This window comes from Vulpes vulpes, chromosome 7 (assembly GCF_048418805.1).
Source record: "Vulpes vulpes isolate BD-2025 chromosome 7, VulVul3, whole genome shotgun sequence".
Classification (NCBI taxonomy): Eukaryota; Metazoa; Chordata; class Mammalia; order Carnivora; family Canidae; genus Vulpes; species Vulpes vulpes.
Window position 1 is genome coordinate 58058876 of NC_132786.1, and position 14497 is coordinate 58073372.

Genomic DNA, 14497 nt, shown 5'->3' on the forward strand with positions numbered 1-14497 from the left:
ACTGTGTCAGACTCCTTAATTATAAAAAGAAAGGGAAAAAAAGAGTTGTCATCTTTACCTCTTACTGAATATTCTCTTTGTGCCCAGAAGGCAATGGTGGAAGCCAACCAGTTGGTTCACTAACTGCTGAAAAGTCATGATAACAGTGGCAAAGTCGGGACTAAAGAGTGAATGGACACATTGGTACTCTAACACACCACTGGAAAACATGAGGCATGGTTAGAACTCCATCAATGACAGACATCTTAGATGAATTTTAATACATTTTACTTATAAGTTGATATTTTAAAGACAACCAAAGACAATAGAGTTAAAGGGGAAAAAGCAAAATGAACCTAGTGAACAAAACTCAACTGATCTATGGAAATGGAAATTGCTTTAATTGAAAATCACTCATGTAATTTGGACAGACATCCTTTCAGGTTGTGTAGGGTTTTTTTGTTTTGTTTTTGTTTTTGTTTTTGTTTTTTCCAAATAGAGGTTTATTTTACTGAGCGCTGGTTTCCTACCAAAATTTGATCTGGTACTTTTCAGAATTTGTTACCTTGGCAACCCATTTATTTTCCTCATCTATAAAATTCGAGGGGTAAAGTTAACAAAAACCCTATCCCTAACATTTTTTGAAACATCTTAATTAAATGAATTATTTTTTTTTAAAGATTTTATTTATTTATTCATGAGAGACACAGAGAGACACAGAGACATAGGCAGGGTGAGAAGCAGGCTCCCTGTAGGAAGCCCGATGTGGGACTTGATCCCAGGACCCCAGGATCATGCCCTGAGCCAAAGGCAAATGTTCAAATACTGAACCACCCAGGTGCCCCTTAAATGAACTATTTTAGAGACCAAAGTATAATATTTACTTAATTGGTATATGATTGTTTTGCTTAAAAGAGGGCTATCTGTTTCTTACTATAAAAAGCCCCCGATGCCTGGGTGGCTCAGTCGGTTAACAGTCTGCCTTCATCTCAGGTCATGATCCTGGGGTCCTGGGATCAAACCTCAGTCTTGATTCTCTGCTCAGTCAGGGGTTTGCTTCTCCCTCTTCCTCTGCTGTTCCCCCAGCTTGTGCTCTCTCTCTGTCAAATAAATAACTAATCTTTTTTTTTAAAGCCCCCATGAGTTCATAGTCTCCTGTGGGGATGGAAGATAAAACAAATAAACAGCCAAAAAAAAATACATAATAATAAACTCCATTAAGTGCTCAGAACAAAATTAATTGAGTGTATTTCAAATGAAAAGCATTAGCACACCCTAATTTTGATTGGTGGGATTAGAAACTGGTTTGGAGAACATGACATACGAGTAGAAGTCTAAAAGATAATTCAGAACTTATTCAGGTGAAGAGTTTTTAGCTGATAGTGGAGGAATTAAAACAGCATTGGAGGAGGTTCTAGAACAGTGTGGTGCAGGGAGGATGCTGAAAAAAGGCCAGTGTTGACAGGGTATAAAGAGGAAGGAGGATAATGATGTCAGACATACTGTGGAGCAGGTCAGGGTCCAGGCAATCCAAAGATGGGTTGTACTGAGAGCTGGGATTTTATTTTAGGGGTAACAGAATGGTTTCAAATGGTTTAAGGCAAAGGAGGAGCATAATTTATTTAAACTCTTAAGAGATGCCCTCCAGTCTGGGGGAAGAACAAAGTTGAGAGGGTCAAGACAAGAGGGAACCATCCAGATGAAAGGCCTAGTGTCATGGCAATGGAAATTTTAAAAATTGGAAGGGTTCAAGCCATTTTGCATATTGAATATACAGAATGTGAAGATGGAGTTTACACTGGTAACAAGAGAATGTGCTAACAAATGGTTGCCAGGCTTTGGGCATGAGTCACCAGATAAATGGAGTTGCCATTTTATGGAAATGGCAAAATGGAGAAAGCCAAAGAAAATTTAAAATGAAGATGGAGGTATTTAATTCAGACAAAAATTTTAGACACATACAAAATATCCTATTTGATATTTCAAGTAGGTTCTTAGCTATCAATCATGGTGTTTTGTCATAGTCTTGAAATTCAGCAAGTTTCATGCTTCATTGAAGATATGCATTTTATCTTTAGTATGTGGAAAATGAGCTCTTTATTTTTTTTAAAGATTTTATTTATTTATTCATGAGAGACACAGAGACACAGGCAGAGGGAGAAGCAGGCTCCCTGCAGGGAGCCCGATATGGGACTCGATCCCAGAACTCCAGGATCATGCCCTGAGCTGAAGGCAGACGCTCAACCGCTGAGCCACCCAGGTGTCCCAAGATGAGCTCTTTAGTGGGAAAAAAATTATTACCTGTATAGAGAGGAAAAAAATCTCCCCCAAATCTTATATTTTTGTTTTCATAATTTGCATTTGCAAAAGAAGCATATTATGTGGCATCTATATTTTCTATAAAAGCCAAGCAAAATGAACTGTCAAAATAACATCCAAATATCCAAAGACTGATGAATGGACAAATAGTGGTATATCCATACAGTGGAGTAATATGCAGCCATAAAGAGCAATGAAGTACAGACACATGCTACCTCATGAATGAATCTTGAATCATCATAGATGAATGAAAAGGAATCCATCATGGATTAATCTTGAAAAAAATACACTAAGTGAAAGAAGCCAGACATAAAAGGACACATTCATATTATTCCATTTATATGAAATTGCCAGAATTGAGCAAATCCATAGAGACAGGAAGCAGATGAGTCATTGCCAAGTGCTGAGGGAAGAAAGGGGAAATGAGGATCAACTGGTTAATGGATACAGTGTCCTTTAGGAATGATGAAAATGTTCTGGTACTAGATAGTGACGATGGTCGCACAACGTTGTGAATGTCCTAAATACATTTAAGTGTGTACTTTAAGATATTTAAAATGGTGATTTTTATATTTGTGCATTTTACCACAATAACTAAAGGGAGCAAATTAAATATTTATTGACTGAAAAAGCATTTCCCAAATCACATTGCATAAAGCTGCATGCAAAGTGTTTATTAGAGGGTAAGTCTGATGACACTAACTGTAGAACTTCATGAGGACATTGATTATATTGTATTAAAATCAACTGCTGTTTAGGGTATTTAAAATTGAAAACTTTCTGTTGGAGAAGAAAAACAAATTCAAAGGAGGTTATTTTCTTTGGATATATGGAAGACCGTTAAAAAAAAAGCTGCCTGTTTTCTGATAGTAGAAGATCTGTTTCCATAAGAAACCAATGTTATTACTTAGAGTTTCTCATAGAGACATGGAGAATGTTCAGTTGCACACTGTTAAGTAAAGAATTCATAACCAAATAGTCTGGGGTTATTTTGCATCATTGCATTTTATTCCCCAGATAAACTTAATGAGGCCACATTGCACATGTTAAGAATTTGACATACCATTAAGTGGAAAGTGAAATTACTTTTCATTGATCATTAAGTCAGTCATGTTGTATTTCAAAGCTCAAAATCTTAGTAATGTAGTCAGAATAATAGGATTATTAAAAATAGCATATATTGAAAAGAAAAAATACTTGGTGGCAATCACAGGAAGGAAGCTGATTCCGTAATGAAGAAATTGACAATCATCCGGAAGGAGAGATTGCTTTAAAAAAAAAAAAAAATTTGGGGGGGGAAGTAGAGACCTCTTTGAAATACCTTTCAAAAGTATTGTAAAATGGCTCTCTCCTTTCCGCCGCCATCCTGGTTGCGTGTCGTTGACTGTGATCGCCATGTCTTCTCACAAGACTTTCAGAATCAAGCGATTCCTGGCCAAGAAGCAAAAGCAGAATCGTCCTATTCCCCAGTGGATTCGGATGAAAACTGGTAATAAAATCAGGTACAACTCCAAGAGGAGACACTGGAGAAGAACCAAGCTGGGTCTGTGAGGAAGCATCGCACATCATGAAATAGCAAACATAATTGGCACACATATTTAAGCCACATGGAGATCACATGTTCCTATCCTATCAATATGGAAACATCCTTCCTGCCTGGCCAATAGACATGTCTTATCAAGGGAATGATTTTCTCTGTTACTATGCCTCTATACCAGTAGGTTGGTTCAGTAATAAATGTGAGACCTTTCAGCTGAAAAAAAACAAAAACAAAAAAACAAAAAAAAAAAACAAAAGTATTGTAAAATGATTGAAAGGCCTTGGATTATTTATGAAACAATTCTGGCAGCATCTTTGTTTAATGGATTTATTCAGATGCAATTCATCTATCATAACATTCCCCAACTTAAAGTCCACATTTCAGTTGTTTTTAGTATTATACAGGCAGTTTGAAACCATCACTACAATCTAATTTTAGAATCTTTTCATTATCCCAGAAAGGAACCTTCTACACATCAGCAGCCCCTCCCCACTGCCCCTCCTCTCTCCCAGTCCTAGGCAATCACTAATCAATCTACTTTTGTCTCTGTAGATGGGCAGCTCCTTTAAAGTGGTAATCCAGTGTGTTTTTTTATTTCTGGAGGGCTTAGTATTTGAATTAAGGTCTCACCCTGGAGGTAGTAAGGAAAAAAAAAAAAAAGCAATCATCTGCACTTGACCTTGAGACTGTCATATTTATTTCTGGCCAGTTGCAGGGATTGCACGTTTCTCTCTTTGTTTGCTCCAGCTGGAAGTCCTTCCCCACAATTCTTTGTTTTGTAATCTAGCAGCTTTCTATAAATATGCGTGAATAACTTTTTTTTTTTCATGAATAACATTTTATCTGCCCGGGAATGTATACTTAGTTCTGGGCATCTAACTTCTTTATTACATAATCGTCTAACTCTTCTTTTGATTTCAATCAGAGTTTAAATATATTGCATAATAGATATAGAAATAATCAACAAAATACTGGCACATTGATACTACACACAGTGGAGCTACTCCCATGACATCAATACCTGAACATAGTGAATGTTAGGGGCGGTGGAAATATTTTTGAGTGAGTAAATGAATGGTGAGATGAATGCATGAAGAAAAATAATGGCAAACTGATGGTAGATGGACAGTATGATGTATATTATTAATGCCAACTACACATGCTCAGGGCTGTGCTTCTTTTGTGGCTGTTCATAATATTAAGTGGCATCTGTGCACTCAATTAAGAACACAGAAAGGACACTTATACCTGAGCGATCTATGATCCTTTGCAGGCATTGAAAACTTGTTATTCGACAGGTAAGAAATTATTGATGTAATTTGTCATGTTTATAGATGACAAATGTTCATTTAGATTTCATAATTCTTATCTTTAATTTTCTGCAGGGAGAGACATGCCATTCGGGTGAGTTGTATTCATCTTTAAAATATTTTTAATCACTATGTTATTAATGGTTAGATAATAAATTTCCAAGCCATTCCCAAGTTTGAAAATGTGTTTCCTAATTATTTAATTATGGCAAAATAGACCCAAAAATATTGAATAAAAGTATGTAGTTTTTGTGAATCATTGTCTACCTGAAGTATTGGTAACAGGATCTTGTATTTTAATAGAGGTACAACGTTTAATCATCGCAACATTAATTATCATCTCATTCATGCAGCATGAGTTTATTGGGGCTCATAATGTGTGCAGGGGCACAGTTAAAGTCGTGGACTCTAACGTGAGGTTACCAGAGCTCCAAGTTCAAGGAAGGACTTGGCTGTTGGCTGTTGACCTTAAGAATGTGTCTTTACTTCCCTACATGAGATTCTGTGTCAATAATTTCAAGATAATGAAACCACTTTCCTCAGAAGTTTTCATGAGGATCAAAAATAATAGCAATAAATAAAAAGGCCTTAATACAGGGCATGGTATAAAATAAGCTTTCAAAGCTGTTAGTTCTTATTCCTATGCCCTAGTCACTCTGAAATAGTTGTTTTTTGATCCTCCACTACTACTGTTTACATTTCACATTCCCAGATGGGCATTCCCCACTTTATAAGTACTGTTTTTCTGTTTTATTTTTAATTCCCCACAGAAAGATCTTGATGTATATCGCTATCACTATATTTATCATTCTCTCCCTCCCCCTCTCTCTCTGCATTTGTTTAATGACTGAATAATTCACTACTACTGGAGCTATCGTTTTATAAATATTCCCTAAATTTTGATTCATATGAAGAATATTTATCCTTTTCCTGTAAATCTCCTTTTATTTATAATCTGTATTTAAATTTTGAATTCAATCTTTTTAAAAAAAAGACTGTATTCATTTGAGAGAGAGAGAGAGAGAGAGAGCACAAGCATGGGGAGGGGCAGAGGAAGAGGGAGAAGCAGACTCCCTGCTGAGTATGTAGCTCGATGTGGGGCTCACCCCCCAGGACCCTGGCATCACAACCTCAGCCGAAGGCAGACGCTTAACCAGCTGAGCCTCCCAGGTACCTAGAATTTTGAATTCAATCTTAGAGCATTTAATATATTTCATCCATTTTAGAGTCTTTTGAATATAATTTTGTAAAATACCCTAGAGTTTTATAATGTGAAAGATAGATTAAAATAATCCCCCAAGACATGTTGTATTTCTTGTTTGTGCATCTTTTCTCAGATGCCTTCTCAGAGATCTCTACATTTTGAGGATCACAAAAGTGTCATTGGGAATTCCTTGGGAGCTGTCAAAAGTTTAAAAATATGCACATGGGCCCATTCGATTTGAGGAGAAAGTGGTTTAGATTTGGTTGAAAAACAGCATTCTCATATTTGTTCTGGTAATAATTGAAAGAATAAAATCCTTTCTTTCTGAAAATTGGTATCTCCCTTCATTAAAATAAAATTCCTCATATTTTAGTGATAATAAATTTTTTATTACAAAGTGATGTACAATCTTGATAAAAAAAATCAAAAGCTTTGGGATGATATAAGATAAAAATGAACAACCCCATTTAGCCCTTCCCAAAACCCAGGATTCATTTTTGGACAACCATTATTAATAATTAATAGATTATATATGTCTGTAAATTTCCAATTCAAATACTAGATAACAGTTTATACTCATACTGCTATGATAGTTTTGTAAGTAATTTTCAAGAAAAATGAAAAACCCTCAGAACTCACAGTAAAAATTATTTAGGCAGCTGTTTTCAAAAGGAAGAAAAAACATACAGAAAGAGAGCATTTCACACACTTTATAAAAAGCTTCAATGTCTTATCATCTTGGTTTTTTAACTTTTTTTTTTAAAGATTTTATTTATTCATGAGAGACACAGAGAGGGAGAGAGAGAGGCAGAGACACAGGCAGAGGGAGAAGCAGGCTCCTCGCAGGGAGCCCAGTGTGGGACTTGATCCCAGGACCTCGGGGTCACGGCCTGGGCTGAAGGCAGATGCTCAACCACTGAGCCTCCCAAGTGTCCCCAGATCTTTTATCTTTAAGGCTAAGTTGTCTTGAAGAATTACCTACATGTAAACTACATCATTGTCGTGTTTCTTTGTGTGATCATTGTCTTGTATTTCTCTAGCTACTGTCTCTTTTTGTTCCATGCATCAAAGTCACAAAAATCACCTCCTTTTTTCTAGGAAACCATAGTCATAAAGCAGACAGCCACTTACAGAAAATCCACACAGCTACAACTGTCAAACATACCCATATGTTTTCTTCAGACACTCACAGTCTCATGGGCCCTGACGTGAATCATCCACACCCTGGGGCACCTGGGTGGTTCAGTGGCTGAACATCTGCCTTTGGCTCAGGTCATGATCCCAGGGTCATGGGATCGAGTCCTGCTTCGGGCTCCCTGCATGGAGCCTGCTTCTCCCTCTGCCTGTGTCTTTGCCTCTCTCTCTGTGTGTCTCTCATGAATAAATAGATAAAATCTTAAAAAAAAAAAAAAAGATCACACACACCCTGACTGTACTAGCCCATGATGGGTGCTTGATGGTTTCTGAGTGACTGAACATATGAGCTAATTAAGTTTGCCTGATATGGTCTTTGTGGCATAACTGCTGGTGTGTGCCAGACGTTACGGACAAGACACGGCCCCTACTGTTCAGGAGTGCAGAGTCTAGCAATTTTTGTGGCTTTGATTTGCTTATAAATGTAAGAGAAGGACGGTCTGTATAAATCTTCAGGGGTTTGGAAATAAGACTGAGGTTGTGGCAGTTCTAAGGGGCTCTATAGAGAGCCAACTGCCTCCTGGACCTTGGAGGTAGACTGCATGTGTTGTGCATGGAGGTGTTGCATTTCCCACTCATCCCAGGGAAGGAAAACCAGACGGGCTCATTATGTCATGTTTATATTTATGTACCAGTACTTTCATACTGTTACAACCCCAGGAACCATCATCGAAAATTGGAAGTTCTTGTAAATCTGTTTTTGTTTTTGTAAATCTGAAGAAGTGTTTCCAGTGTCCCTATTAGCATCTATAAAAATGGTCATTTTTAGATTTAATTTGCTATTTACTCCCTGGTGGCTCAGATGATGCCCTCTTAGCCTCTCCTAAATAACCCTTCCCACTTCTGCAGTGCTGGACAGCTAGAACAATTCCTTGCATGTGCAATCACGTGCGTGGGGTTAAACCAAGGAAGCTAGCAGATTTGATTGATTCCAGCCACATTTAAGACTTCCATCGTGTTATTTGCTACTCCGTTAGATTTCTCCAAAGTTGTTATTCATTTTCAGAAAGACATTGCTGATGAGAAAGCAAAATGCCTCTCTTTTCTTATGTCATTCCTTCGTTTTTCCAGTTTTTAAAAAAGGAGGTGAGGTAAGCAAGAGAAAGTATTATTTGCTGGGCACTTTGTTTTTATGTCTCAGGCCTGTGCTGGGTCTTTTATTTTTTATTTTTTAATCTTTATTTATTTATTTTTTTTGTGCTGGATCTTTTAAAATAAATGGTACATATTACTTAAACCACACAGTAGATCTTAGAATTCTCCTGGTCTAACAGTTGAGGAAGCAGAGGTATGTGGAGAGAAGAGAGCTATTGCCTTGGGTAGGCCACTCTCTCCTGGCTGGAAGGTGGGGGTCCACCTTCACCCTGAAGCCTCCCCCTCACCCCAAACACCACTTCTTCCATTGACAGGCTGCACTGTGCATTTTCCCAGTGTCTTGCTGTGGTTTAAATTGGAAGATTATATAATGTGTGTGCAATTATATAATTGAAATTATATTTTATTTTATAATAATATTAGGCTTTTAATCTACTTTTCTATTCCTTGCTAATCTGTTCAAACATGTATAATCTGCAGATTTTTGTATTTATTTTGGTTCTATGAATGGTTCTCTGTTCAGTCAACCAAGTCTTATCTTGCTTCCTTCTTGGATATACGGCTGCTCTCTCTCTGTTTCTGTAGCACTATTTTCCTACAAGCCTGTGTTCTCTCAGATAATTTTCTCATTATATCTGTTTGTCATGGACTTTAAAGTTAAGGCATATGATCTAATTTGCTCAGTCTCCCTTGTGTACATTTAGCCATCACCTTTCCATGCTAAGAAATACCCTTGATGTTGGGGATTTGGCATCACGAACATTCCTTTTGGACTTACCTTTACTAGAAGCACCGAGAGGACATTGTGTGTTCCCCACTTGTGTAATCGATCTGCACCGTGCACCCTATATTAGTTGTTTATCTCTGAATAACAAATTTTAGTGCATAAAATAACAATTAACATTTTCTTCATATCCTAGTACCTGTGGGCCAGGAATTCGGGAGTGGGTTGACCAGGAGGTTCTGAATCAGGTTCTTCCATGAGACTGAAGTCTCATGTCAGTGGGGTCTCTGGTCACTTGCAGGTCTGACAGGACTAGAAGATGCACTTCTGAGGTGATTCACTCACAGGCTGGTGCTGCCAAGTTGATGCTGGCTGTTGGCGGGAAGCCTCAGTTCCTCCCTGAGTGCCTTTTTCTACAGGACTGCTTGTGCGCCCTCATGGCTTGGCAGATGGCTGCTCTCAGTGCTTGAAGCTGCAGTGTCCTTTGCAAACTAGCCACAGAAGTGACACGCTGTCATACCCTTCTAGTAACGCAGCTGAGACCTAATATGATGTGGGGGAACCTACCATAAGGGCATGAATACCAGAAGCACCATTGGGAACCATCTTGGAGGCCAACTAGTAACATCCCAGAGAAGGCTCCATTATGCTTTCCAAAACCTATTGATTGTCCTGTATTTGTTATTATTTTGCTGTTATTTCTTCATAAGATAAATAGTACTCTTTATCCTCTAAGTTGTTCTCTATGCTTATAATCTTCATTTGCATTAGGAGGCCAGAATCTTATCATAGGAACAATTTCTTTTGCTTGTTCTTTTGGTGCTTATCATGATCTATCAGTCTCATTTCAACATTGCAGGACAGTCAATAATTGCATTTTTATATAGGATATTTCTTCCACAGTGTACAGATGTTCCATAAATTCATAAATCTAGCTCTGAGGTTTTTTTTCTGGATTACATATTCTATGCTCATTATAAATCTATGCTTTGATATCAAATTTGACAATTCAAATTTATTTTTTCCCTTCTGTTGGCTCTACCTGCTATCCTGTCAAATTCAGTGAATGTTTTCACTGTATCCTGTTCTCAAAAGCAAAATACTATTATTTCTTTGAGATGCTTTTCTTCATATATAACAAAGAACCAGTTCAATGCTTTATGGAGTTTACCTTATTAATAACTTTCAGAGATTACCATATGTTTCCCATCCCTGTTGCTGTAGCCATAACTGAAATCTTGTCATCTCTTCCCTGGACAGTGTCATTAATCTCCTAAATGTTGACTCTCTTTCCATCTCCATCACGAATCCACCCTTCAGTGTTCCTGCAGACCATCCTTCAATGGCTCCTCATTAACTTGCAACATAAACCCTATACTTTGTTCTTTCTTTAACTCTCAACACTCTCTTCACTCCCATCTGTAACTCCCATACCTTCCAGAACATAGTAGACCCCAGTCACCCATGCACCAGACCTCAGCTCCTGTGGTAACAGATTCAATCCAGAAGCCTTGCTCCTCATAACTCTCTCTCATCTACAGAACACTGACTCATCTTTAAGGTTCAGTGCAAAGGTTGCCTCTTCCAGGAAAACTTTCCTTAATTCACCTTATAACTGACACCTTGTTTGTTTGTTTTTTTCTTAAATTCCACATATGAGCAAAACCATATGATATTTCTCTTTCTCTGATTATTTTGCTTAGCATAATACTCTTTTTTTTAAAAAAAAAAAAAGATTTTATTTATTTATTTATTTGAGAGAGCGCACAAGTGGAATGGAGGGAGCCGCAGAGGGAAAGGGACAAGCAGACTCTTGACTAAGCAGAGAACCCAATGTGGGCCTCGATCCCAAGACCCCAGGATCATGACCTGAGCTGAAGGCAGATGCTTAACTGACTGAGCCACCCAGGTGCCCCAGCATAATGCTCTCTAGCTCCATCCATGTCATTGCAAATGGCAAGCTTTCATTTCTTTTTTATGACTAATATTCTATTGTGTATATATACCACATCTTCTATATCGATTTATCAGTCAATGGATAGTTAAGCTTATGAAACAAAACAAATGAGCAAAGGGGAAAAAAAGAGAGAAGGAGGCAAACCAAGAAATAGACTCTTACCTACAGAGAATAAAGTGATGGTTACCAGTGAGAGGGGACAGAGGGATGGGTTAAAGAGGTGATGCGGATTAAAAAGAGCACTTGGTGTGATGAGCACTGGGTGTTGTATGGGAATGTCGAATCAGTTTCTTATATGGCTGAAACTAACTACTGTATGTTAACTAACAGGAATTTAAATAAAACCTGTTAAATTTTAAAAATGACACCTTCCTATCTTTAGTTTTCTGAGAATCTGAAAACCCATTTATGTTAAGGATTATGACTAATTTTTTCCAGATCTTCTGAGCTCACAGTAGTGACTGATACATAGGACTCATCAGGGAAAATGCTAATGAATGGAAAGAGAAATTCATTCATTTGACCTAGGTAGAAGATTAGTATTCTGTGACTCATTCAGGAGCACTGCATAATTATCCAAAATACAATAGGTTGTGTGTTAATGGTATTTTCACGAAACTGTTATTAGGTTTGCAGAGACGTAAGTACCACTAATATTTGATTGGAAAACACGTATAAACACACTTTGAATAGAAGCAATTCATAGTTGCTTTACTACTACATTGAACTTAAGAAACATCATTTTGATTATTTCATATTTAAATGTTCAAAAGTAAATAAACCTTTTCAGGTACCTGAACCTTGCCAACTGAAAATGTAACTATTGGTTATATAGTACCAAAGCTTTGTTTTAGAACTCAACATTCTCTTTCAATTCTTGAAAGCTATAACATAAAGTTTATGTCTAATCTTCCTGACTGCAACTGAAACCCAAAATTTGAACTATGTGGCATTCGTGTAATTATAGGGAAGAAAATAAGAATTTATTTTAGCTAAGAATGCCATGTTTACTTTTTTCATTTAAAATATTTTCAGTGCATTTAGCATATTGCCAACCAGAATGACACATCGTTTTCTGCAGTATTATCGTTCTCTTTCTTCCTATAACTACAACAAATTCTATTATTCTGAGTCTTTATGTTGCTATAGTATAAGAGAGAACTTTGAATTTTAAAAATGTCAGATGTTTTATTTTGCTCTTACAATATTGTAATGTTCTTTTACACTGAACTTTCTTTTTAAGATGTCTTTCATATATGTCTATTTCTCGAGACACAATTAAAAGTGCCTGAAAGAAAAAATATGTGTGTATCTGTGTGTGTGTGTGTGTGTGTGTGTGTGTGTGTGTGTGTGATATACAAAGAAATACCTTTACTTACTTGGTTTTGAGCAACAGGAATGCAGAATCAGTGAATATTTCACTTCATTGCTGGAGTAAAATTATTGGACACTGATCTGAGATAAGTAATTGAATATGTAAAGGCCGAATATTAATTGCATATTTTCTTTATTTTATTTTATTTTATTTTATTTTATTTGTTTTTTAAGACTTTATTTATTTATTCATGAGAGACACACAGAGAGAGAAAGGCAGAGACACCAGCAGAGAGAAGCAGGCTCCATACAGGGAGCCCGATGTGGGACTCGATCCCCAGACTCCAGGATCACGCCCTGAGTCAAAGGCAGACATTCAACTGCTGAGCCACCAGGTGTCCCTCTTTATTTTAATTAAATAAATAATTTATAACTCTGTTCTTGCCCTGTCTTTGACAATGGATTATGAATTCTATAGGTAGATAAAACAAATGTGAACATCTTTTTAATACTAGCTTTTTGTATACTCTCTTTTTCAATTTGAATGCTGTTACTGTGCTCTGAGGTAAATAACCAACAACTTGGGGGAAAAATGCATTTATGGGGTACCTGGGTGGCTCAGATGGTTAAGCATTTGCCTTTGGCTCAGGTCATGATCTCAGTATCCTGGGATTGATCCCTATGATGGACTCCCTGCTCAGTGGGGAGTCTGCTTCTCTGTCTCCCTCTGCCTCTCCCATGCCCCCCCCCACTTATTCTCTCTCTCTCTCTCTCTCTCTCTCCTCTCTCTCTCAAATGAATAAAGTGCATTTAAAAATATAGTGATTTAAGAATCTGAGCTCTAGGGGCTCCTGGGTGGCTCAGCAATTGAGCCTCTGCCTTCGGCTCAGGGCATGATCCTGAAGTCAGGGGATCGAGTCCCACATCGGGCTCCCTGCATGGAGCCTGCTTCTCCCTCTGCCTGTGTCTCTGCTTCTCTTTCTGTACCTCTCATGAATAAATAGATAAAATCTTTTTTTTTAAGTGTCTGAGCGCTATAATTGAGTGCACATCAAGCATTGCAGTTTATCTTTATTTCTACCTAGGGTATTGCTTTGCAATTGAAAAAAATGTATTTAAATTATGAAATAGAAATACAAATTTAAGATTAATCCCCTGGTATATAGAAAGTTAGAAGTTTTGGCTATTTGTTAACCTTACATTTTTAAAAAACCTCTTCTGCTTAGATACTACTTTTGTGATTTGAAGGGGTTGCACTTCCTATGGAGGCACTTTTCATGGGACTAACCTATACTTTTTAATACCTTAATATCTATCTGCTAAACCAAAGGACCTTGTAATTTTTTGTTTCTATTGTCATTTTAACCAACTAATGTGAGCATATCAAGGAGATTTTTATTCAGCCCATTTTGATCAGGCACACATTTATGCATTTAAACAGTATGTAGTATTATTCAGCTGCAGTGCACACAGTATTCTTTTTTTTTAAGATTTTATTTATTTATTCATGAGAGACACACAGTGAGAGGCAGAGACACAGGCAGGAGACACAGGCAGAGCGAGAAGCAGGCTCCATGCAGGGAGCCTGATGTGAGACTCCATCCCAGAACCTGAGCTGAAGGCAGATTTCGGCCACTGAGCCACGCAGGCACCCCTGCACATAGTAATCTACCTGGAATTAGCAGTAGGTGGGAAAGACATCAGGACTAAAAGAAGCAGTTGGTATATTTGCTTATTAAGAGATATAGAGAAATTGTGAGTTGCTAATAGTTTTCATAGGGAGATTGGCTCTAGAGCCTTCTAGGTGAGGTAATTGGTGTGAGTGAAATGCCAAGAAGAAAACACACTTCTCTCTTAGGCT

At 37.4% G+C, this 14497-nt stretch overlaps 2 protein-coding genes across 4 annotated transcripts in view; both read left to right on the forward strand.

Annotated features, from left to right (window-relative positions):
* GPM6A (glycoprotein M6A) overlaps positions 1-14497 on the forward strand; it is a 332016-nt gene that overhangs the window by 224469 nt on the left and 93050 nt on the right. The gene's annotated exons all lie outside the window — the stretch shown is intronic.
* LOC112932851 (large ribosomal subunit protein eL39) lies at positions 3632-4094 on the forward strand. Its single transcript, XM_026015818.2, has one exon. It carries the CDS (start codon positions 3694-3696, stop codon positions 3847-3849), a length of 156 nt encoding a protein of 51 aa, XP_025871603.1. The 5' UTR covers positions 3632-3693; the 3' UTR covers positions 3850-4094.